We start from the raw sequence: 27,504 nt of genomic DNA, 5'->3' as shown, positions 1-27,504 counted from the left end.
AGAAGCTGACTTTTGCTGAGTGAATAGGTGAGGTCATGTTGAGAGGATAGGAGATTTGAAAAGCTTTGAAATGAGCACTATGGAAAATGTGTTAAGGAGCCAATTAGACATTAATAAAAAGATTTCCAAGCATTAGTGAAGGCTCAGATGAAGTTAGATAACATCAATTTGTACAGAAGTTAATAAGCCAAATTTCATGACTTTCCACCAGCAATCAGCAGCCTGAATATGCTGGCAATAAAGCAGCTCACTTCCCAGAAGAGAGGATTCATAAGGAGGGAAGACAAGCAGAAGCATTATTGGGAACATAGTTAAAGTGGAATATGTATGGGTTCAGAGGCATGAATAATACGATTGAAAGAAGACCATCTCACCTTTGCTGAATTTTTTTCTTGAGTATAGGGAAGGCTATAAAAAGCCATTTGTCTAAATGTAACAAATAGTAATTATTTTTTAATCTGACTTTTATGAATTGTGCTCAAATCTAGTTCATTTTGTGAATACCAGTGACAACTGTGAAGCAATTTAGAATTAGATAAAAATATGAAAAATGTTTGCTTCTAAAGATCTCTTAGGGGAGGGGAAATTAGGTAGATCAGAAGTTTTTTTTTTTTTTAATAATGCTTTTACTGATATAATTTACATACTACAAAATTCACCTCAGTAGAGTGTATTTAGAGTGTACACCTCAGTAGTTATTAGTACATTCACAGTGTTATGCACCCATAACCACCATTTAATTTTAAAACATTTTGATCACCTTAAAAAGAAACCCAAAGTAATCACTCCCCTTAGGTCATAGGATTTTTACATTTTAATTAATGCATATCCCATCTAAGATACTAAGTTAAGCGATACAGCTATTTGTGACCTTATACTATTTAAATATTTTCCTTCAGTAATTCCATTTTGCTGTCTTACAGTTCCTGATTTGCTCTCATTTTATGTTTTTTTCTTTTTAGATATTTGCAAATTTTCTTGTTACTAAACTGACTGAAACTTGTTTATTTTGTGTTTTAGTCATTTATTTTGAGACAGATGTCATTTTCTGGATAGTAGGAATCTATCTTTCCTTAGAATCAATAATATGTAAGTCTCTTGTGACTGTTCAAGCTTTGGCCATCATTGCTTTAATTTCCTGTACCATAACTGGAAGCTCTCATTTACTGACATTATTACTGTGTGGGAATACACGCTAATTTACTTCCCAGGCACTGATTTAAAATAAGCCTTCATAATAGTTCGGTTCCACAATTATGATTTTTCCCAACACAAAGAGCAGGAAAGCAGATATAGAGAAAAGGGAGGATAGATGAAAGAGGAGAGAAAAGAATAAGGAAAATTGCTTTAAATTCCATCACAGGCAGGCAAAGACTGTTTAGTGTCTCATTTGTACATTTTAAATGAATCGTCCACTGAGAGACCTTCAGAATACTTGGAAAAAATGTTCAACTTCTACCGATTGGGAATGCATCCAATCCAATGTCTATTTTGCCCATAGAAGAAGCAGGTGTTAAAAAAGAAACATTAGTCAGGCATTTGTATTTACTTGAAAAATCGAAATGAACAGATCATGTTTTCCATTAGGAATTTAATCGAGATACCTTCTGAAAGAAAAATATAAACAATGAATTTTTACACAACTTGAAGGATTTCTGCATATAGAATTATATATCTTGTTCCTTATTATCAAATCTGTCTTTGTTGTTTTACACTCTATTACTATAGTCTATTGCTTTTATTTGACTTTAGATGGCATTCCTGATCCCTGTTCATCTCATGACTCTTTTTCTGATGTAAATCTACTAACCCAAATTGTGCTGTTGTTTTATGCCTGTTTGTTTGCTAGTTTTACCCTCTTATAAGCTACATTGAGTTTTTAATACAAATATATAAAGTACACAGTCTTAAATAAATTGGAATTAGTCAGAATTCAGACATGTATTTTCAGCCCTTTTCTGTAAATTCTTATTAAGCTCAATACAATGAATATTTCTGTCTTAGAAATCTACTTCACTTATTTTTGGAACTTTGTTATTATTAAATTTTTACTTCAGTTTCAGCAACTTTAGAGTACATCCAGAATAAAACCATCGGATATGTATTATAGTAATCCAAATAATAATGAACATTCTTCCTTTTTCTCTCCTCTTAATGTATTTAATTATATTTTATTATACTGACAATGAGGTTTTATCACTGAAACCTTTAATATTAGTAATAATAGCTTACATTTCTAAAAACTACAGAATCATGTCAATGGAAAGAGATAAAATTAGAAATAAAATTAGTTTTGTAGGTTAAATAAATGTTACTTTGATACAGATAGTGTTAACTATCATATTCCATCTGGCTGATGGAATATGATGTGTTTTTTTATGAAATGTTAGGGTTGTTGAACTGATTATTCTGTACAAAACACATACACACAAAGCACACATAATTTGATTTTGAGAAGTTGCTTAGTTTGCAATGCTTGCAAGAGAATTTTATTATTATTTTCTGATGTTGTTTAATCAAATCTTTTTATCTGTACTCACATTATTCTCAAGAATGTACTTAGAATTACATTTAGTCACAATAATTGGACATTTAAAAAATTAGATTAGAAGACCAGGATAATCATTTAAAAGAAAAAAGGAAAAACCTCTCAGCTAGTGGACCACAGTTCTAAATTGCACTGTTAACAATGGGCATTTATTCAGTTTTATCTCTGTTTTTGTATCTTCCCTTAGTATCTCTTATACTTTTATTCATATGCACATTCAGTGAAGCTATCCAATAAATGATACTGTCAGAAGATAAAAGCTGGCATTGACTTAACAATAATTTAAACATGGCTGATTTACAAATTCTGTGCTAGATACTTTTATTTTATGACCTGAAACTAATTAGTTCATGTAAACTTTAATTACCTTAATATTACCAAAAATACAAACCACTTTAACAGTTAATTTTTATTTAAAGAGCAAATCACATTTTAGTTTATACCACTTTCCTCACAATCAAAGTATATAATGGAAAAAGGAGTGGTTAACAGGATGGGTAAATTGGAAAAGGATTAGGAGTAGGTTCCAGGAGGAAGGAAGGCTCTGGAAAGAAATGAAGTCCAGGGAACAGCCCAAGACTTAAAAATACGGGCTCAAAAATTAGTAAGGGGTTTCCAAAAGATGTCAGTTAGGTCATAAACATTTATAATGAATCAGAACATCCTTGAGTACTAGAAGCATAACCAAGGTCTTAAAAATAATTGAAATCAAATTTTATGGTCTGAAAATTATTATAAATCATCTATTAAGTCTTGTATTTGTCTCTCCAGATCACTAGTTTAAGGACAACTCTAAAAGAGGTAGTGTCTTCTCTGCTAGTTAAAAGCATCCCTGCACTCAGTTTCTTTGTTTCCACTTCATTATTTAACCAGGATAATCATTTGGATAGAAAAGTGATTATTGATTTTTTTTGAATACCAGATTAGAGTATTATTCAAGAAGGAACCTAGCCAAAGAGCATTGAACTGGATGGAGATACCTGGCTGACTCAGTCAGTAGAGCATGTGACTGTTGATCTTGTGGCCATGAATTCCAGCCCTGCTTTGGGGTAGAGTTTACTTAAGAAAAAAAAAAAAAAAGCAAAAAAAAAACAATAACACACATTGAACTTGATAGTATCTGCAAGTTATATGCGCAGCAGGTTTATTTAATATATTTCACAATTTCGAAGCACTTCAACCCACTCACAGAAAATTATATATTCATTTGGATTAGCTCTCCAAGCATATTATTATATGTTGTAAAATATTCCCACTTGTAACATTTCATTGACTTGAAGCATCTACCTTATTGAACCTGTTATTACTTTTTTTTTTAAAGATTTTATTTACTTATTCATGAGAGACACAGAGAGAGAGAGAGAATGGCAGAGACACAGGCAGAGGGAGAAGCAGGCTCCATGCAGGGAACCCGACGTGGAACTTAATCCTGGGTCTCCAGGATCATGCCCTGGGCTGAAGGCGGCTCCAAGCAGCTGAGCCACCCGGGCTGCCCATATTACCTTGATTTTAGGCTGGCCAATGGGAAATAGGGTAAATAACGAAGAAATATTTTTCATTGACATAGATCAAGATGACTATTCACTATGTGTGTAGGGAGTACTGGGTATGTCTACATGTTCTTTTACTAAAGGTCAAGAGTGAGTATGTGTATGTGTATTAGAGATTGATGGCTCTTGTGTCAGCATTTCATCACCTGGAAACCCTATGATTAGGCATAAAATTATCACAATTCATAAGAATTGGGGATTGAGCATAATCTTTTCTGTTAAGGAGTTAGATAATAGTTCTGATGTTGATTTTGAGTTCATATTGGAACCAAAGAAGTATAACTGCCACATTTAGACATCACTTTTTATCATAACTCCACTCACTAGAAGGTTACAATAAAAAAAGAAAAAGAAAAGCACATGTTGATGAAGATGTAGACAAATTAGAATCCCCACGTACTGCCATGGGCAATGTAAAATTGTGTAGCTAGCTACTTTGGAAAACAGATCTTCTGTATGTTGTATGATTCCACATATGTAAAATGTCCAGAACAGGTAAACCTTTAGAGAGAAAAAGGATAGTGGTGGCTAGGACTGGGGAGAGAGTAGGGAAGCCTTTGGAAGTGAATTTGGTAGAGAAAGGGAGGAGTGACTTTAGGTGGGTACAGGGTTTCATTTCTGTGCCATGAAAATATTCTAAAATTCGATAATTTTACAACTTTTAAATAGACGAAAAACATCAAATTGTATATTTAAGTGGATGATTTAAAATTAATATAAATTATATTGCAATAAAGCTGTTTTAAAATACAAATTTTTTACTAACTTATTAAGATGACTTTATATTTTAAAAGATCTAATATTTCCACTTGAGACATGTTTCAACAACCTATGCTTTATATACAGCATGTAAATTTCTCATCTACTCATTGAGAATTTATAAATGTCAACAAAACTAGAACTTTTATTTACTTTATAACTCATATCTTTGTTTTCTTTGATAAACACATAGTAGGCCCAGGGACTTTGGAGTCAGGTAGACTAGGATAAAATTTGGCTTTGCTAATTGAGTCATGTGGCTATGGGTAAATCAGTTAGTTTTTCTGAGTTTCATTTTCCAAACTCTAATATGGCACCTTGCAAAACTATTACAGTTTGAGAATCTGTGTTCTTGTATATATGAGTAAGTACATATGTGTCTGTGTCTGTGTGTGCATATATGCATATATATATATATTTAAGCAAGCAGGTATGTAAAGTATCTGGCATATATAAATGTTTATTAAATTAAAACTATTATTATTACTGATACTATTATTTGGCTGATCCAAATGAAGGAATACAAACTTTATGATTAGCAACATTGTTATAGTCATAAAATAAATTGTTTTAAAAGCATCCATTTATAGAGAAGTGATGATAATTCTTATGCTGCTGCCTCAATTAATTTAAGCTACATGAGACAGTAGGAATTATTCTAACATTTAGTATTAATAAATTAAAATACATAGTGCTTTTCTAACCTTTGTAGTTCACCATAAAAATGTAGGATGCATTTTGCTGAAGAAAAACATTTTTTTTTTTACAAAATAGCATATTGGGGACATGAAGACAACATAACCTGCATTTTATGTATGAGATCTAGTTTTGAATTCTAAGATCTAAAACTGTAGTTGAACCACAAATACTAGTCTTGACTACCACTGATCACATTCCATTCCTGCATCACTCTGCCAGTATTTTTTCCAGTTCATGTACTTGCTCACAAAATATTTCAAGATTAGATGCATGAGTGTGCTGTGATGAAAATGGCATTAAAGGAACTTAACATATTACGCAGTAAGCTTGGAACTGGAGTTACTATGCTTGAAGTATATATTTGTCCCTATTCCTCTTCTCTTCCTTTTTTCTTGTCCCAGTACTCTTTATTCCTTCTTTTCTTTCCCAATTTTGCCAGATCTATGTTACAGAAATATAAAGAGATCTGCATATGTTACAGAGAAAAAAAGATTATGTATTATATAAGCTCTCATAACCTGATATAATTAAGCCTTGTAAATTTTATGGTCTAGTTGTAGCCAAAGATTGTTTACTGGCTATATTTAAACTCACCAAGGATGAGTCAGTCTGAGACTTAGGGTCCTATAGAAAAGGAAGCAAACACCATTTTTAACTTCTGTTATTTCAGAAAACTGGCGAATAGTCAGATGTCTGCTTTGATAAGCTTGAGTTAAACAGGCAACAAAAATACAAAGACCCAAAGCATTTTAATGGCAATATATTAAACATGCTAACTTGGAATAAGAGTCTGGTAATTGGCTTTACCATTTTTCTAAGTACAGAACCATACATTTTTAAATTATGAGAAAATAAAGTGGTGAGTATTTTAATAGAAGAGAATAAGCTTTAGAAGTATGGTTTTCAGTTGTCTTGTTTTGAGAAATTAAGTTGTTACATTATCGTATTTTTCTCTTTTCTGAGTAAACATGAAAGTGATACCTGCTGGATTGGTAAGTGACATCTTTGAGGAAGACTGATCCAGATATCAACACTTTATTATTTAATTTGCAGTAATGTTTCTTATATTTTAGAAGACAATTCTGGAAGAGAGTAGTAATACGTCCTTTTGGATTAGCACCAGTTCTTTAGAATAGTAAATCAATAAACTTGTATTAATGTAGTAAGACTTCATCAAATATATAACAGTAAATGCAGCTTTTACAATTTGAAGAAAAAATGCTACAAAAAGATTTTTTGTGACATCTTTGTATTTAAGCAAGTGGAAAAAAAAGTCAAGCCTTATGATACATGACAAGTGTTTCTTTGAATTCCAAGATATATGAAGATTTTTCAGTATTACTTCAAATAAGCACTCTAGTGAGGCCAGAATGTACTTGTTTTTCAACTGCAAGTCATCTCTTTTATTAAAGTACTGCTATTAACACACTCTATAAATTGTACTCATATAACCGAATTTCATTAAAAAAAGAAATTGACATATCTTAAAAATTAACAAGAATTGTGTATGAGATAATTGATTTCACAAATTAAATGTTACTTTAGTGATAAAGGTAATTTTTAGATAAATTATATCCTCCAATAGCAGATCTCTCTGGCCATTTGCAAGCTGGACTTTATTGTGCTTCACATAATCAATCATGTGTTCCTCTAACATTTTTGCTATATCCAAGTGATATTGAATGGCCTAGACTTATGGAACACCATGATGTGGGATATAGGTGCCCATGCAAGGAATAAACACCCCACGTATTACTGTCCTTTACCTTAAAGCCATGGTGCATTCTTTCAACATTGGCACAGGGAACTCAGAGAAGGAATCAGGCAAACTTTTAAGGTAGTTAATGGGAAAGAGAGGAACTGTGGAAAGCTCTGCGAAAGCCAGCATGTGGCCAAAAACAACAGCAGGTGTGGCCATATGGCAATCGAATTAGAAAAGGGATTTTTGCCACACTGCCTTCCAGAAGATAGTCAAACCCAGGCAGCACTCGTGGAGGGATGATTTACTCAGTACATTTTAAGTGTTTCATATTGCCTCTTACACTGTTCAATTCCAAAGGGAACTTAAATCTATTACACCAAATAGGTATTGAAGCATTTTCTTAAAAAATAAAAAATAATAAATTTTAAAGCAATTTCAGTTCTACATTTAATGATCATTATGCCAAAAGCATGTTTATTTCTAACCAAGCATTTGCTGAAACTGTTTTCAAAAAAGAAAAGCTTTTTAAGGCTAAAATTTAATAACTTTTTATTTTAACAACACATTTGGTGAGATTATTTAACATTTTAAAATCCCCTACCTTGTCCAAGACACTCTGTAATAATATACTTTAAATTATTTGTGTAAGAAGCCCTTAACCTATAAAATAACATTTTCCAGAAACTCTTGAAGCACATTTTCCTTTAAAAAGAATTTGCTGAAAATGTTTTGCTTCTCAGATTAGCTCTCAAAAACTTGTTTGACCTACTAAAGAACAGGAGCTATACTAGTAAGGTTCATTTTCAATTTTATTATTAGTATTGTATCATCTTATAATTTCAGCAGCATTCTTGGAGTGTGTGTGTGTGTGTGTGTGTGTGTGTGTTTTAATCTGGGGAAATGTCCATGCTTTGTCTTTTATTGTTCTTACCTTGAGGGAAAATATTGTCTTTGTTGAGAACCAAGAGAGACTCGAACATTTCCCCTGCTTCCCCCTCCACACTTAGATACACTTCTTTTAGAGTGATAACAAACTAGCCTATGGTCAGCATGAAGATAATAGTTCATATTTCAAACTTAAATTTTCTAGTTTGTTTCTGCTTATTAGCAGCACCACACTTTTACTTTCCATGACCATATTTTCAGAACAACAGACCAATAGGAAGATACCTACTCAAACTAATAGCTAATAGTTTAAGTATTGATTTCTTCCCTATAATAGCGTTTTTTCAAATAGTATTATTATGTATATCTTGAATAAACAGAAATCATCTGCCTATGTAAAAAATGTGAACTAGTAATCAGGTTCTTTTTGGAGTACAAATATTATATTTCTATTGAAATTAGTTTACATATATTTAACTTAGTAGACGAAAGTCCTAATTTGTTGTTTTAAAATTGTGTTTTTCAGGGTATATGATTATTTTTGTTTTGCCTAAGAATCTAGGTTTTAACCTTTTTTAAAAAATTACGTTACAGAAAAGTAAAAAGAAAAATGTAATAAACATCACTGCCTCTGTCACTCAAATGTTATACTGCTGTATTTTGACATGTCGCTTCCAGTAAGTATTTAAATAAAACATATGGTTAAGCCCCTTTGGTTGACTTTTTAGGCTTTTCACTCTCGTGTGAAAGGCAACCACTAACTAACACGAGTTTGATTTTTTTCTCCCTTTCAATTAAAAAAATACATATGTGTATCTTTCAAGCATAGGAGTATTATTTTTAATATGTAGCTTGAACAGCTATGAGCACTAACCCCATGCAGTTCAAAATCCACAAATAACTTTTGATCCCTTAAAACTTAACTACTTACTTACTATTGACCAGACAGAAGCCTTCCAATAATGTCAATGGTCAATCAGCTTGTATTTTATGTTATATATATATATATGTACATTCCGTTCTTATAATAATAAAGTAAGCTAAAGGAAACTACATATTATTAATAAGAAAATCCTAAGGAAGAGAAAATACCCTTACAATACTGTACTGTATTGACTGAGAAAAAAAATCCACATGTAAGTGGACCCATATAGCTCAAGCTCTAGTGGTTCAGGGGTCAACTGTATGTTCAAAGGTATATGACGTATCATATATGGCATAGATGCTTCATGTTACTTTTTCATTACACTTCGTTATCATGATCTATCTTATTGACATGTAAAGATCCACCTTCTCCCTTTTAACTATTTTACAACATTTCATCAGACAAAGAGAAGAATGTTTTATTGATCCAGTCATCTACTGATGGACGTTGATAAGTTCCTTTCTTTAAAGTATATCTGGTACTCCATTCATTCTGAGGTTTAAGTAACATTTTCATAATAATCAAGAAATATTTATATACTTTGGATTTTCAGTTTTAGACCCCCAGCAGACCACTCTTGAATATTTTCCATTGGAGATGTTTTCTTTTTTAATTGTACATCAAATATAGCAAAATGGCAAATAATTCAAGATATGATTTTTAACATCAAATGTAATTTGTTCAAAATTAACATTAATCTTTCTCATAACTAGTCACTTCCATTTTGTCTTCCTGTCATCCTGAAGAATGAAAATGTAATTTCCCAGAGGCTTTAAGAATTGGGAGAGTATTAAATGTAACTGAAATTAAGTGATTAATAATTTACTTTTGGGTCATGAATCAACTTCACGGGATGCTAAGGATCATTTGCAACCCCAGAAGCACTGGCAGTAACAATGCACTTTTTAAGACTCAAGAACTCTCAAAGGTTGGCTGCCCAACCTAATTAAACTTCAATCTTCTGATACCAAATTTATTTCTTCTTTGTACTGAATTTCCTCAGATCTTCTTGACAGGAAAATGTCACTTTGCCTGACAGCTGATAGACAGGTTATGTAGCACCATAATTGGAGAGAAAAGGATAGCTTAAAGCTACTCGATTTAATGGCTCTGTGTATGGCTTTTTCTCTTTTCCTTTTTTTTTTTTTTTTTTTTTTTTTTTTTTAAGGTTTCTATGACAGACACAAAAGGCCTTAGCAAATAGGCCTACTGCCATTTTTTCCCTGCTTCCTCCAGGAGTAATTATCTTACTCCATCAATAGTGCTGTCAGAAATTGGGCACATAATTCAGCATTTAAATGAACAAGCAATGTAATATTTCCTGTCTCCCAGTGGAATGCTTTGCAGCTCACATTCTTCTCTGTCACTCGCTCACTCTTGATGTATGGCCCATACCCAGTCCTTGAATGCATTCTCTCCCTTGTGTTTCATTGCAGATGTTGGCTCCGACTTGACACCTACTTCATTTGGAGCTTTATAGGACCAGCGACCTTGATAATTATGGTAAGAACTCCTCATTAACTGCGTGTTTCCCAGGTCAAGAAATAAAACTTCCACTCTCCTTGCACTGACTATCTTTGATTTATATAGATTATTTGGGGGAAAGCATCCACTTATATGACCCTATATGACTCAAGCAATTAGACCCCCATTAGAGTCTACTTTTATATTGTAAAATACTTAATCAAAAATGTTGGCGAAGAAAACATGCATTTGCAAATGCTTATGTAGTACCATGGCTCCTTAGGAGCCTGCCCCACAGAAGCCATTTGGTTTTGTAGGCTTTTGAACAGTGATGACTTCAAGTTTCACAACAATGTATTTCCTTTCTTTTTGATTTGGATAATTTGAACTATGAGTGGAATCAGATATTGGAAACAAGACACTATATCTTATTATTCCTTCCAGCTTTGTTTTTTGTATAAATCTCAAAAACTTTAAAATGCAAAAGGATTTCACTTGAAAATGGCACAAATAAGTTAAGCAAGCATTCTGGAATCATACTTCCTCTTGTGTTTTTAGATGCATAATGTCTTGATTTCAAATACAATTTTTTTATCCTAATTTAGATTCTGTTTTTGGTATTATTTATGTACTTATCATTCCATAATACAAAATTGTTCTCCATTTTTTAAAATAAAATGGGCTCTTGATTTGAAATTAGTTACAGATCTATAATTCACTATCTGAAATCCCTTGAAGCAAGTAAATTTTAGAATTCAGAGTTTTCAGACTTCAGAAAGATAATGTGGTACACGTAGTACACAGGATATAATATTCCTAGTAGAGAATAAGCAGTTGCCCCAAATCAAACACATCAACCAATACTCACAGTAGGGACTAGGCAAGACTCTGAAACCAAACACAGTAATAATTCAACAGGAAAAAAAAAATTGGAAAAGTAAGAGTAAGTGGAATAAAGACAAAAGAGCCTTACATCAGTACTAATCAGGTTTTCCCACCAAATGGGTTTAGGTAAGGTTAGGCTTTTTTGCTACACAATGAATTTCTTAAAATGTTCACTTTTCAGACTTCTGAGATTTGATAAAGGATTATAGAACTGTATTATTGATAGTCCCCACCAATCCTAAATTTTAGAACATAGAAACAAACCAGGTCACAAAGGGCAATTCAGTGTGTGGTTTACATATATGTGATGTATGAAATTCACACTGGAACTTTTTATCTTGTTTTATTTTAAGTTCTATGCCTTCTCTGCTTCCAATGAAAAGACAGTTATTGCTAAGAGTTTCCTGGACCTTAATCCTAGTTTGTTGTAGCATTAGAATTTAACCACCATTTTATAATCCTTTTGATCTAGCTATTCAAAAATATATTGATTTTAGTAATTATGATTTTGTAATATAGCATTTCAAAATATATCCCTAAATAACAAATTTGGGGCCATGTTCAGATGGTAAAAATAGTAACACACACACACATATATATATATATATATATATATGTTTTATATATAAACATCTACTTGGCTTTGAGTTCCTTTACAGTTTCCACAGCATCATTCCAACTGCTGCTATTTTGTATTTGTATGTATTTTCACATAATAGCACTGTGTAACTCATTGGTATCCCAATTCCCTAAAGTGGCTTCTTGCCTTTACTAAAATACCAGGCAATCATCTATGATCAAATTCCTTTATAAGTATAGTGAGAGCTAATTTCCCAGAACAACTCATCTATTATGGAGAATAGACTTACTTTTTTTCTTCTATTCCAGTTACGCTACATAATAGTATTTTTTACATTGCAGCTTAATGTAATCTTCCTTGGGATTGCTCTATATAAAATGTTTCATCATACTGCCATTCTGAAACCTGAATCGGGCTGCCTTGATAATATCAAGTAAGTGATTTTTCTTCTTGTTTTCTTTAGCCAACCTAACTTTGGAACTCTAAATAATCCCAACTTTTAATTCTATTGAAATCTTGTGACAAAATGAAGAGGATCAGTGTGTTGTCCTTTGCTCAATAAGATCATTTATTGACTGCTGAGGTAACTAACTTGATCTGCTTGACAATCAATATAATGAAGCTGTGTCTTAAAAAAAAAAAGATTTCCCCTAAATTCTGATTTGCAACACGATAAGATTTTAATATGTGCATTTATTATTTTGTCCTGAAAGCAAATACAAAGTTTCTGTATCTGGGCAGACTGTTGTTTCTTGGACCAATAGCTGTATCAGTTTCCTGACACTCCATTTCCCCTCAGGAGCAATGTGAAGAGAGTCAGATGGTGGCACCTGCAAGTACTTAAAAGGGAGATTTTACACCACAGGAGAGGAACCCCAAGATTATTAATCTGGGCATTTGTGGAGGAGCTCTTATACAGCTGCCCTCCTCTCCTTCTGAGAAAAGAAGACAAAACTCAACTCCCTAATGTAAAATCAGGCCTATGGTGTATAAATATATAGCTCCAGGCTTTCACCCTCTTTGAAATGTTAACATTTTCCTCTTGGGAGGAAAATCACTCCAAAAGTCTCTCACTATCTATTCAGCCATCTTTTAACTTCCAAGGTTTGTCCTTTAACCCAAATTCTATTTTTTCTATGTTCAGAAACCCCTTGCCGCACAGAGATAGGAAAATATTCACATTCTTTCCACTCTAGTAGTACTTTTATATATACACAAAAGGAAGCAAATTTACATTTTCTGAAATGAAAACTAGTTCCTCAGTATAACCAAAAATTTTATCTTGTTCCTTCAGAGGCTGTGACATTTGAGAAAGATAGTAACGTGGAGATGTATGTTAGTCATTAACTTATCCTATATTAAATTGCAATTTGTGTGTAATTTGCCTATGCTCTGTATTAACTGAGTTAAATGTCTTTATTTAAATGAATGTGCTTTCAGAAGTTTCATGAGGTCACCTGTGACTTCGAACATTCTTCTCGAACTACCTCAGATAGCAGCTATGTCACCCATTTTCCATCTTTCTACATTTAGTGCCTGACAGTCTCTTACTCATAGTAGGCCCTTAATGAATGTTTATAGCATTACATTAAAGACTAGTGACAAAAGTGTATTGACATTAAATGGTTAATTTTGTTGAAGGAATCATCTAATTTAATTGAATTGAAAAGAATAGCTAAGATATTAGAAAAAATAATGTGATGGAGCAAACTAGGAATTACCTACTATGTGTGGTAAACTTTTATAGTTCTTAATGTTACTTAGTTGAGGTAATAGTCATTATTTTGTTGGATTATGTACAATTAGACTGCCCTTCTAAACTGTAGTATTGGTTCTTTGGACTATCTTTTCCTGATGAAGTTGAATTTGGATAAATAAATAAATAGGCATATTATAGTTTTACTCCCTTTAGTGTAAATTACAATGTCTTTGTGTTTGTTATTTTATAGTATAAAACAAAAATGCACATAATACTTTGGTACTATTTATGTTGTGTTTTAAAAGTACTATCAGAAGTAAATACTTTTATATTTACATAACAACTTTTATAATGTTAAAAATTAGGAGGAAAAGGTACTGTACATACTACAGTCATCATGTGTTTTAAAAGGTCACTTTGTTCTGTAATTATTCCTATGTATTGCTTTAAGTGATATGGGTCAAATCTTTACGATGTATGTTGTTAAAAAAACAAACAAACACATAATAGGCAATAGTTATATGTAATGACATTGATGGCATTAAGCTTTATATTACAAAGCAAGTAAAAGCTTTGAGAATATCTTGATTTAAATTCTATCCAAACTGTTTTATAGTTTATATAGCCTTGGAGAAGTTGACTTAAACTTGCTGAGCCATCCTGTCCTCTTTAAAATGGGTACAATAGGGATCCCTGGGTGGCGCAGCGGTTTGGCGCCTGCCTTTGGCCCGGGGCGCGATCCTGGAGACCCGGGATCGAATCCCACGTCGGGCTCCCGGTGCATGGAGCCTGCTTCTCCCTCTGCCTATGTCTCTGCTTCTCTCTCTCTCACTGTGTGCCTATCATAAAATAAAATAAAAAATTAAAAAAAAAAAATTTAAAATGGGTACAATAATGGGACACCTGGTTGGCAGGGTCAGCAGAACATGTGACTCTTGACCTCGGAGTTGTGAGTTCAAGCCCCCCATTGGGCATAGAGCTTACTTTAAAATAATGGTATTAACTATTTCTTAAACATAAAATGAAATTAGGGTTCCCTGGGTGGCGCAGCAGTTTGGCGCCTGCCTTTGGCCCAGGGCACGATCCTGGAGACCCGGGATCGAATCCCACGTCGGGCTCCTGCTGCATGGAGCCTGCTTCTCCCTCTGCCTATGTCTCTGCCTCTCTCTCTCTCTCTCTCTCTCTGTGACTATCATTAAAAAAATAAAAATAAATAAAATAAATTTTAAAAAATGAAATTAAATGGGCATGATAATGAAATACCCAAACTTCAAACGAGCAGAAGAATATATACAACCTTTGATGTTTTTTTTTTTTTTAAGAGTCAACAAAGCAAGGGGAGAAACTAAGTAGTTGTTAGAAAGGGTGGTTTTGAAATGGAAGAAGCAGGAATCTGGACAGGCTGATGGGGAAGAACCAGTAATAGAGTGATTAGAAACATAGAAAAGGGAATCATTTTTATAGCTGTGACCTGAGGAATTGTAGGATATGAGATCCAGAAGAGCAGTCAACCAATTCCACTCTATTAGATTACGTGAAGGACACTTTGCTACCAAGGTAAGGGAAGCTAGCAAGGAGGACTCTTTTCCACTGATACTGGATGACATAAATAATAGGTGTGATGTAGATTATGTTGGAGGAATCAGGGCAGGGCAGTAAATTGAGGAATTCCTGCTCGCCTTCTTCTATGAAGTAAGAAAGGTGGCCATCTGCAGGATATAGGGGCATGTTGAAGAAAGAAAATAAGAAAGAAATCTCAAGAAACTATTCCTTAAAACTTCCCAGAATCTAAAGGACGTTTCATTTTTTTTTTAATATATTAACTGTTTAAGAAGTACATGTGAAGAAATCAACAGGGCATAATTGGAAGAGAAAGAAGAATTTAAGAAAAGTAATAATGATTTTGAACATTAGGGAAACTCACAAAATCCGGCATCCTTTTTATTTAAAAAGGTCTTTGTTATATATGTATTTTTAAGTGTACGAGTGATGTAAGAGTATTTATTTTCAAGCCATAAGCACCATTTATCTGGAAAGTCTTTTTTCAGTATATGGAAAAGGACATAAATAAAAAAGTCATGTTTCCTTCTTTTTTTTTTTTTATTTGTGTAAAATGCTGAATAAGATGGGTTGCCTTGCTCAGTTTATTGAGAAAACATTTCACCATATAAGGACTTTTGGAAGTCAATGTTTTTCTAAAACGATTCCTTCATTCATTTATTTATTATCCATGCTCTTTCACACATAGATCTCTCCTTTATCTAAAATGTGTTTGCTTCTCCCAGTGTTCACTGCCACCAGTTTTTAAGCCACCATCAACTTCTGCAGAAACACTGCAGTGGTCTTTTAACTTCTTTCCCCGTATTGATTCTTGCCCCTACCTTCATCATCTAGAGTGATCTCTTGAAAAGCGTGAATCCCATCATCCAACTCCCTTGGGTAAAACTTCAGTGACTTCCTGTTAACTCTCTGCACAGAAGTCCAGACTCCCTACACGGCCCCACTAAGTCTCCTTTCTTTTTAGCGTGTTGTTAAGCCATTTGCCTCCTGGCCATTCTAGATGGGTTCTCTTTGCTTCGTTTTCTCTCTCTTTTCTCTACTGACTCCCAATTTACCCTTATATAATTTTTATTTTTAAAAGTAATTTAATTATGCTTTAATTCAAAATTTACTTCACGGTCCTGAAAATAAACACATTTTTGCGTGTGTGTGTGTGTGTGTGTGTGTGTTAGTTTAGAGCTTTCATTATGCTGACTCATTTCATTACTGTATTAATGATATACTCCAGAACAAATAATAATAGAGTGAATTAGTATAGGTAATTACCAAGGAAATGGGGTATGCCAATTCTCAGATTTCTATAAAAGTAATAAAAATTTCAAAATACATTTCTATTTGTTGTTTGCTTCCTTGTCTTTGTCTCTTTTTTCTCAAAATAAACAATTATATTTGGAAAAAAAAGTAATTCCACTCATTTGAATTTTCTGGTTGAGTTTCAGACCAGTTGAGGTTAGAGCTTACAGTAATCATAGCAAAAATCTTAACTAATTTTGAATATATACATGTATGTATAAATATGAATAAGCAGTTATTGAATTATTACCAGCACAGAATCAACTAATTATTGCCGAAGTATTAAGACATGTAAAACTAATTCTTGAGAAGCATTTAGAGCACTCTTGACTTTTACCTTCACAATAAAAATGTGTTGCTTACATAGTTATCAACTGCTTCTGCTACTGGTTTAATATATCACAGGTACTTTTTTTTTTTTTTTTTACATCACAGGTACTTTAAAGAGTAAAAAGTAATGGTAGAGGCTTTTAGGGCTAAGAAAGAAAATCGGTACCTATGTGGAGGGACAAGGAGTTTACTTAGGCTTCCCTTCCCTGTGTCTGTCCCTAGCTCCTTTCCCATGGACAAACTTCTGCATCTGGATTTCTGATTTTGGCTTAGTCAGGTTTTCTGATTTCTGGTCTCTCTTAGGTTTAGCATGAGTGTTGGGATGGCAAACATATTGTCAGGTGGCTTAAAGAAACAGTTTCACTTTGCTTCCTTCTTCCTAATGCTCTACTTGCTAAAGGAAGGCATGGTAGTAGAGGGAAATAATGACTTGAATGTCAGACACTTGGGTTTGAATTTCTGTTCAATGTAATAATTGTTCTATTAACTTGCAAGTTTCATCATGGTTCTCAGTATCTCCTCTGAATTGGGGATAATTGTATCTACTTTGTAGAGTTTTGAGATGATTAAATATAATTATATGTAATATGCATACATCACATAATTTGTGCCCCTACAAGATGGTTTGGTTATTTTTAACTACTATGTGAAAATATACTGCTGCCTTTAGTTCTTGGTGCTTTCCATGTTGAAATTTGTTCCATCTCATATCAAAATCCGATTAGAATTTGACTGGCCTTGTTTACCATGGGGTGTCATTAAGAATATGCAAGAATATGCATTATAGGGGCTCCTTGGTGGCTTATTCGGGCCTTCAGCTCAGGTTATGATCCTGGCATTCTGGGACCCAGCCCCACATTGGGCTCTGCCCCCAATGAGGAGTCGGCTTCTCCCTCTACCTCTGCCTGCCACTCCCCCTGCTTGTGCTCTCTCTCTGTCAAAATAAATAAATAAAATCTTTAAAAAAAGAATATGTTATAAATAAGTATATAGATTTTATACATAGTACATATTTTATATTTATAGTTATATATAAATTATATAATGCATAATTATATAACATACAACATATATATAATACATATATGATGGTACATATTATTATATTAACATATTATATTAATACATATATAAATGTATAATATACATTTTTAAGCCAAACTTAATTATGAAAGAATTGGTTCTAGGAAGGAAATGCACATTTAATTAATAAGTAACAAATTCTATAGTTAGTTCTGAAGAAGAGAGAAGGAAGTATGCTTAGTGAACTTGGACACTGGCCATACATAAAGAAATCTAGAAAGCTCTAAATAACTTCAAGGATGAATAGAAAAATGTATAACTTACTTACCTTACCAGCATCCACAATAACTTACTCTGTTCTTAAAGGTAACTTGCTTTGAGGACTATGTTTCTAGATATTGGTAGAAACAGTTAAGTGAGACTTGCATTCTGTTTGAATGTAATATGTTACCTTATTACATGATTATTAGTATTATATTATTTATGGAGTGGTAGCAATCTAAAAATTAAAGACAGAAGAGCAAATTGATATAATCTTGAAAAATGCAGCAGTATCACAGGAATATTTTAACCCTTTAATTTTTTCTCCTTTGTATTACTATATCAAGATGAATATATATATATATATATATATATATATATATATATATATATATAGCTAGAGAGAAGGGCACACACAGGAAAGAAGAAAGCCTCCTTTTCAAATAGCATCATCTTTATGCTGTAGTCAGAGCAGTATCCTAAAAAGAGTTTCAGCCTTTATGAGAATAGCAAATTTAGTCCTGAGTTGTATTTAGTAAAAATATTGATCCACTTCAAAGTTTCTGGATGAGTTTTTAGGAAAATATTTTTAGTTCTTTCTCATTTTTCTCAAAATATTAGCTAGTGATATAAGAATGTTGAAATACCAATTTAAGTTTTTTAAAAGTAAGCTCAGTATAGTCCAGTAGTCCGTAAAGATTTAAAAAAGAATAGCTTATATCTCCAAGCAATTGATTTTATTCATACTTTACCTTACACCACCGAAACTACTAAATTCAAATAAAAATTCTACAAATTTCTAATTATTTTGAATATTTAGTGATGTGTTTAAAAACTGTTACCTCTCTTGTAAAAAGATTCCTGGGTCAACACACTATACTAAAGATGTATTTTACCAAATCTTTATCAGGTAAATTTCCTAAAGCCTATCCATACCATAAGCACTCTAGTTCTAGAAAATGTAGAACTAGTAATTGATTAAATAAATAATTCACTGTAATAAGATAAAATAATGTTCAAGAAAATTTTGAAAGGAATATCATCTGTCTGCTACTTCATTTTTCCCAGTCTTCCTCCATTTCCTTGGTCTGTGGTTGAAGATCACTGGAAATGTACAATAACATTATCATAAGTGATCCAAGTATATTTGAAGAGATTACACTTCTAAACAACACTGTTTGGAGTTCCATGTGTTGTTATAACATCACTAGATTTGCTTCAAACAAGTTAAGGTAGTAGGTAGTAGGTAGTCCTTTACTGATTAACTTAATTCCAACGATAAAGGCATTCCTTGATTTGGCACTTATTTGGAAAATGAATTTTCACCACAGATTCACAAAGATGTGCATTCTGCAAATGTTGTTGCCAATCTCATTGTATCATGCATTTTACACTATAGTGTTCAGTTTTTTGAAATGTAAAAGTATTGGTCTCTGTCAAGTTCTTCTTTTTTTTTTTTTTTTTTTTTCATTAAAATGCATTTAAATCCCCATATGATCTTCCTAGGAGCCAAGTGTTTTATGCATCACTGTGTTCAGCATACTTTATACACTGGGAGCTGACATTTGAGAAAAACAGTTTGAAGCATGATTGTCATAGGCACACTGGAACTGTTTTGCCTTATACCTTGAGATCAAATAATATTTTCACTTTTCTCCCAAATAATTAGTTTTGTATCAAATTTAGGAAAATCATTTGCAGTGCAGTCTAAGGATGAGAAAGTCTGAAAGACTAAATGAAAAATAATTCTTCTTTATAATAAAAACATAAAAATTAGCAGCTCCTTTGTTTTCTATATGTGACTTGGACTCAGATTTCCTTTGTATCTTCTGTGAAATGTGCCGTTGTACTTGGGGGAAGCTTGGTAAATGGAATTTTTTTTTTACGAAACCAACATTTCTCAAGTCATAAAACTCATTTTTCCCTAAAAGTACATAAGTGCAGATTTTTATAATAGTGGTAGAAATCTGGACATCTGGGTGGCTCAGTGGTTGAGCATCTGCCTTTGGCTCAGGTCATGATCCCAGGGTCCTGGGATCCAGTCCCACCTCAGGCCCCCCACAGGGAGCTTGCTTCTCCCTCTGCCTCTCTCTCTGTGTCTCTCATGAATAAATAAATAAGATTAAAAAAAGAGTGGTAGAAATCTGAGAATAATTGCAAGTAAATATTTGTGTCTGTATTAGTCACATTTATTTAATTTTTAATATATGAATATGGCTTTGCATTTTATTCTTTATTCATTATTTTTTTAATAAATGAGAAGTACTAAAATTTTGAATTTATTTTGAAGATAGAACTTACAGAATTTGCAAATTTATTTTATGTAGTCTCTCAGAGGAAGGAATGGATTGTGATTTCAAAGTTTTTGGCTTGGGATACTGAATGAGTTGTTATTACTAAGATGTTGAAAACTGCAGAAAAAACGCCTTAGGGGTGTCAAAAGATTTTTTTTTTTTTGACAACTAAGTTTGAGAGACTTACATCTTACTGTAGATGTTGAGTAGGCAGTTAGAGTGATGAATGCTGGAGATTTAAATTTGGAGTCATCAGTGTACAGGTTTGTTTTATTTTGATTTTGCATGGAGTTTTTTTATATTTTATTTTTTGAATACTGATTTCATTTTATATATATATAAATATATATATTATTACTTTCTATAATGTCAAATAATCCTGTTCTTTATTTGTCACTGTGATTCACTTCCTTTAAATATTAAGCAGAGTGAGATGATGGGGAAAAATGTAATAATAGTAAAATAGTGAAAGTGATATGGACAGATGGCAAAAAAATTGAGATAGTGATATTCCAACAAGACTGGTTTCCCTCACTAGTCACTAGGATGTATTTTTTTGTTAGGATGACTCCTGATATGAGTATCAAATGCTCACCCAAAATAACAGCCTAAATCATGACAAATGGGACAAAAAAAATCAGATGTAGGAGGTTCCAGAGTTGACTCAATAGTTCACTGATGTCAGTAAGGGTCTAAGCTCCATCTATGTTTCCCATAAACAGGTGCTCCTTGGCCATTCCTTGAACCTTAGAAGTATAGGTACTAGCTGCAATCTTAGGAATATTGATCAAGATTTTATTTTAAATCCATGGTATTGGGTAAATAAAGAGATTGAGAGTCAAAACATACAATAAGAGGGCCAGTGACTGTAACCCTGGATCACGCTAACTTTTAGACATATTGGAAATGCAGAACCTACAAAGTAGATTTCAAAAGAGTAGCCAGTGGGGTGGGAAGGCTAGAGATCCTGGGAACTAGGTGAATCAAGCCTGTCAGTTAAAATGGGAACTTGGATTTGGCCACTGAACCACATGGAGATCCTTGTGCATTCAGGAGTTGTTTTGGCAAAGTAATTGACAACACCTTAGCGCTCTAAGTGGGTTGAGGGGAGAATAGTAAGGGAGGAGTTAAAAACCACATGTAAAAAAGCCACAGGTATTTTTCTGTAAATAAGAGTGAAGAGGGGATCCCTGGGTGGCTCAGCGGTTTAGCGCCTGCCTTTGGCCCAGGGCACAATCCTGGAGTCCTGGGATCGAGTCCCACGTCGAGCTCCCGGCATGGAGCCTGCTTCTCCCCCCTCCCGTGTCTCTGCCTCTCTCTTTCTCTCTCTCTCTCTCTCTATCATGAATTAAAAAAAAAAAAAAAAAGAGTGAAGAATGGAGGTTAAAAGTAGGGTCAAAGGAGTTTGGGTTTTGTTTTATTGATTGGTTAATTTAAGCATGATGGAGATTATAGCCTCTTCCTTTTAATCTGGTAAGAATGGACAAGTTAGGATGCTTCCGTGGCTCAGTGGTTGAGCATCTGCCTTTGACTCAGGTCATAATGCCAGAGGTCTGGGATCGAATTCCGCATTAGGCTGTTTCTCCCTCTGCCTATGTCTCTGCCTCTGTGTGTGTGTGTGTCTCTCTCTCTCACGAAGAAATAAAATCTTTAAAAAATAAATAAGTCAAATCTTTTATATTTTATACATATTTAGTAAATTTTATGTGTAATTTCATGAATTTAAGAAGCAAAATAAGTTACATAGAGAAGAACTAATCATCAATAAAAATTACCTAAGTGACAAAATTCTTTTTCCTTTAAGTAATAACAAGGTATGCATTTTGATACCCTTAAAAACAATCTTTGGGGCAGCCCGGGTGGCTCAGCAGTTTAGCGCCGCCTTCAGCCCAGGGCGTGATCCGGAGACCCAGGGTCGAGTCCCATGTCGGGTTCCCTGCATGGAACCTGCTTCTCCCCCCTGCCTGTGTCTCTGCCTCTCTCTGTGTGTGTCTCTCATGAATAAATAAATAAAAACTTTTTTTAAAAAATCCTTTATTTAGCTATCTTCCTGGAAATAAAATACAAAGCTATATATCATGAAATTTTATTAAGCATACTTTATAAGATAACTGTGTGCTAATATACCTCTTGGAATATAAGATGAACATCTTTATTTCTCAGAAATACCTGATTATATATGCAGAAAAAAGACTGAATGGAAATATACTATAAAATGAATAATGGTGACCTTTTAGTGGTAAGATTATGTATAATTTAAAATGTTCTTTTTTGTACACTTGTATGTTATTTTCAGACAGCACTTCTGACACCAATTATGTGGTTTTTTTTTTTCTGCCACCCACCCCATTCTCCAACACCAAATAAGTTTCTAACAATTAAATTCAATTTTGACACTAACTCCTGCAGTTAGAATAAACCGTACAGGTTGAGGACTCAGTTTCATAACCCTGCCTGCCACTCGGATGCCAGCCACAAGTGGGTTACATAAGCTATCCCCCTTATGCCTGGTGAACTACAAATTCAGGAGTTCCCACAATCACTCCTCAGATCCAGTGATTCACCAGAACAACTCACAGAACTCAGCAAAGTGCTCTACTTAAAATTGTAGCTCTACTGTAAAGGATACAACTCAGGAAAAACCAAATGGAAGATATGTGGAAGGATGAGGGATTGAGGTGTCAGTAGAATTTCCATGGGTTCTCTGGGATCTACCCTCCAGCCTTTCAAAGTGTTCACCAGCCCGGAAGCTCCTTGAATGGCAGCATCTGTTAAGGGTTTTAGTAGAGTTTTCACTACAGCAATGTGACTGGTTAATCATTGGCCAGTAGTGTAGAACTCAATCTCTGGGCCCCCACCCGTTACTGGGGCTGCAGTTATAGGTGGGAGTGGGGCTGAAATTTTCAACCCTTTAATCATGGCTTTTTCTCTAGACTTGTCCCCTCTACTCACCTCCACCCTTCCTTATTCCCTCTGCCAGCCCCCATTATCCATTAGCATCCAGACACTATATAAGAGATTTCAAGAGTTTTAGAAACTGCCCTAGGAACAAAGACGAAATATTTATTCTTTGTTATACCACAGTAATTTTGAGTTTTTGAAGTTAGTATGATGAACACTATAGTACTTATAAAAAATTTTGATTGAAAATGGCTTGCCCTATGTTATGTCCATAAACGTGTTAGTGACATAACAGTCTAAGAATGTCATCTTTGAGCATCATCCTGTATTTCTAACCTCTGAAAAGTTTTAAAAACTCAAGTCTAATTTTCTATTAGTAGTATGCTACTATGTATATAGCTATATAATGAAAATTTAATCAAATCTTATGAAAATGAGAACATCTAATTACTGTAATTCATTTGTCTCCAAATTCTTTGTGAGGAAGAGCTCATTCTAGTGTTTTAAACTGCTTTATATATATCATATAAAAATTAATGTGAGAATCTAGTTACTGTTTGGGGATAAAAAGTTTTAAACCTACTCTGTTTTTTTATATTTTTGTTCATTTAAAAAATGTAATTGCTATTTATTTTCCTTGAATTTTAAATATTTGAATAAAGATTCAAAAACCAGTACATGTAATTAGCAACATCTTGTTTAATTTTATCTTGCAAAATTAACTCTTATCTTATGTTCTATGAGTAAAACTCACAAATATGATTTCATTCAGTTTTAATATATTTATTTTAATGTAGTTTCAGCTTATAAAAAATTATACAAGGAATGAGTAGATTTGGAATTGTACATTCCAAATGTAAATAAAAGCATTTGAATCACTTTTTGATTACTTCCATGCAGATCATTTTTTTCAATACATAAGCCAGTTTTTACCCAGTGATTAAGTCATAGTGCTTGAAAGCATTATACGGAGGATATGACTACTTTCAAAGGCTGAATGAAGCATACAAGAGACATCATTGGTATCATAATCTTTGGGCTTTTAAGAGTTTGCCTTGGTTACTATAATCAGAACCAACTGGAAATCAGTTTTGTTTTTTTTTCTAATAGGGATTTCTTTAAAATGACACAAAATATTTTAAATTGCAATATTTTTGGTGCAGTGATTATATATGTATATACATTTGTCTGAAACTTAATCAAAACTTGCTAATTTTGAAAATTTGTTGTGGGAAACTTTGAATAATAAATATTGTCCTGGAAGACTTATCCTCCAAATCCAATCAACTCAAGTTTCAAATATTTAAAGTAAAATGTTGTGGGCAAAATTAAGTTAAATACTATATTGTATTTTGAGTCACATACTGTAAGTAAAAATTTAGTCATATGTTCTGAAATAAAAATAAATGCTCCCTGGTTCTCTTAAATCAACTGTAATTGCTATACTTGATCAAATAGCATTTTGAGATGTTGTGTCGAGTCTATTTGTAATGGTGTGCAAAATAATAAGACAAATAGCTAATTTGTTAAAGTTTTACTACGCGCTAGGCACAATTCTGAGTCCGTTCCATGTGTAAATTTAATCATTGCACTAAACCTCCTAAGTTTCTAAGAGGGTAATTGACTCACCTGGAGACCTCACAGCTAGTTAGTGCCAGAACTAGGATTTCAGAGGACTGTCTGATTTGGGGGCCCATTTCCTTAACCATTACCATACACTTGACGTTTCACATTGCACATCTATAAATAAATTGTGTTTAATTTTAAAAGAGATGATTTTCTTTTCGGTAAACATCATTTTAGATTGAGTACATGCTTATGAAACTTTAAATCTAAATATTGATTGGATTATATGATCACCACGGGCCCCATCTTTAAAAGCCTATGATTATTTCAGTATTTTCAGCTATGAAGTATAATCATGCTAGCAAAATGCAGTGTCAGAGGTTTTAATGGCAAAGCAGTCTCGTCAGGATTAGAGATAGAGATTTCAGACTAACTGGTATTTAAAGTGAATTACTGAATAAAACCACCCAAGGAGAATGTTGTTCTGGTAAAGGTGACTCAGAAAGTACAGTCAACAAGGTAAATGAAATAACATGATTTCATAGAAGCCAAGAATAGAAGGGAGTAGTCAACTGTAGAGTATTTCTGAATGGTCAAGTATGATAAGATAGAAAAAGTTACCAATGGCTTTGTCAATGACAGGGGTACTATGGAGTTGTGGGGAAAGAATTCCTGAATAAAGTAGCTTTTAAGAAAATGAGAAGTAAGCAAGTATAGTATAGAAAATTCTTTTTTTAAAAGATTTTATTTATTTATTCATGAGAGATACAGAGAGAGAGAGAGAGACATAGGCAGAGGGAGAAGCAGGCTCCATGCAGGGAGCCCGATGTGGGACTCGATCCCAAGACTATGGGATCATGCCCTGAGCCAAAGGCAGCCGCTCAACCACTGAGCCACCCAGAAGTCCCAGTATAGAAAATTCTTGATAATTTTTTCAGAAGAGATTAACAAATAAGATTCTTGGAAAATCTCTGAGATCTAGGAAGAAGAATTTTTGTTTCTTAAAAGTAAGGGACACTGAAATATGTTTCCTGTTGGGAATGAGCCAATAGAGAAAGAGACAGTGATGAAGCATGAGAGAGAACAATCATTACAGGAGCACAGTCCTGAGAAATATCAGGATGAGCAGATATGTCGGCTTCATAAGAAGAAAGGCAATTCTTTCATTATAATAGGAGGAAACATAGTGTGTGGAGGTACTGGTGAAGATAGTTGATAGATTTGGTGTTGGAAAGATGAGAACATTTCTGTCAGTATTCTTGGTAGAGTTTTCCTAGAAGTAGCCTCTGAGCCAAGGATTCAGTTCAAACAATTTATGAAGGAAATGCTTTCAGGAGAAATCAGTAAGAAAGTAAGTAAGGGGTAAGGGGAAGTAGTATAGTAAGAGGAAGAAACACGCAAGGTTGTCATTTTGGGTGAAGTCTCAGACTGACCCTGATCCCAAAGGGAGCTCTGGACTGTAAATTACACTTTGGAACTTTCCAACCTTGAGGCAAAGGAGCTGGGATTGTAGAACTTCACACCTGTTAGTAATTGACTACAGGCTTGCTGTGGGGTGAGAGTGGAATGTAAACTCTCAGGCATTCCTGGCTATAGGGGCATAATAGCTCTGTGCCCAAGAATGATCATATGTATGTCACAGGGGGTAAGCCTTTAGCAGCTAAGTATGCAGCAGCTGGGAGATAAATTCAGGAGCTCTATAAGAGATTATGAGGCCTGTACAGTGCACCAGTGCGTTTGCAATTGTCAGATTGCTTCCCTTTTTTCAAGGAAATAGGTGACAACATTCAGCTGAGAGGTTAGGATGAGAGGAAAGTTTGAGGCTGAAGGAGGATGTGAACTATTCCTTATGAAGAATGGGAAAGCATATGTGCTAGGGAAGTATATAGTTGGCTTGTCAGACATTGTTAAGTGTCATTAGAAATTTGTTGTTGGGATGATGGGATGGCTCAGTCGGTTAAGCATCTGACTCTTGATTTTGGCTCAGGTCATGATCTCAGAGTGGTGATATCAAGCCCTGAGTAGGCTTCTGTTCTGGGTATGGAGCCTGCTTAGGATTCTCTCTCTCCCTCTGCCCCAAACCCCTCCCACCCCACCCTATCCCACCCCATGCTTACTTGCTCTGTTTCTCAAAAAGAAAAAAAAGAAAGAAAGAGAAGGACAGAAAGAAAGGGGAAAAGAGAAAGAGTGAGAAAAGAAAAGAAAAGAAAAGAAAGAAGAAAGAAAGAAAGAAAGAAAGAAAGAAAGAAAGAAAGAAAGAAAGAAAGAAAGAAAAAAGAAAGAAAGAGACTTATCACGAATTCAGCATGTCTTAAGTAATCATGATTGTGTATTAGGTTTTTTTTTTGTTGTTATTTTGTTTGTTTGTTTTCCTAGCAATGCCCACCTATCCAGGGTTGGGGTTTTTTAGAATCATTAAAGTTGAAAGGATATGTAAGAAAATAAGTCAAAGGATCTAGGTTGGCCATGGGAAAAGAATGATCACTAATGGAGAGATGTATAGTGAAAACATAAAGAGACAGAAAAAATGGGAGGCCTGGAGTGGTAGTAAACATCTGATGGCAAGAACCTTAAAGGGGC

General features: G+C 33.7%; 1 protein-coding gene across 49 annotated transcripts in view; it reads left to right on the top strand.

Moving 5' to 3' along the window:
* ADGRL3 (adhesion G protein-coupled receptor L3) overlaps window positions 1-27,504 on the top strand; it is an 808,546-nt gene that overhangs the window by 725,117 nt on the left and 55,925 nt on the right. For all 49 annotated transcript variants that reach the window (XM_072748899.1, XM_072748903.1, XM_072748906.1 and 46 more), the window contains 2 exons: window positions 10,505-10,571; window positions 12,339-12,430. In XM_072748899.1, coding sequence (XP_072605000.1) covers window positions 10,505-10,571; window positions 12,339-12,430 — 159 coding nt within the window. The remainder of the gene's footprint in view (window positions 1-10,504; window positions 10,572-12,338; window positions 12,431-27,504) is intronic.

Source organism: Vulpes vulpes, chromosome 2 (assembly GCF_048418805.1).
Source record: "Vulpes vulpes isolate BD-2025 chromosome 2, VulVul3, whole genome shotgun sequence".
In the NCBI taxonomy this organism is placed as follows: Eukaryota; Metazoa; Chordata; class Mammalia; order Carnivora; family Canidae; genus Vulpes; species Vulpes vulpes.
Note: the sequence above shows the minus strand (reverse complement) of the source record. Positions and strands in the feature narration are given on the sequence as shown.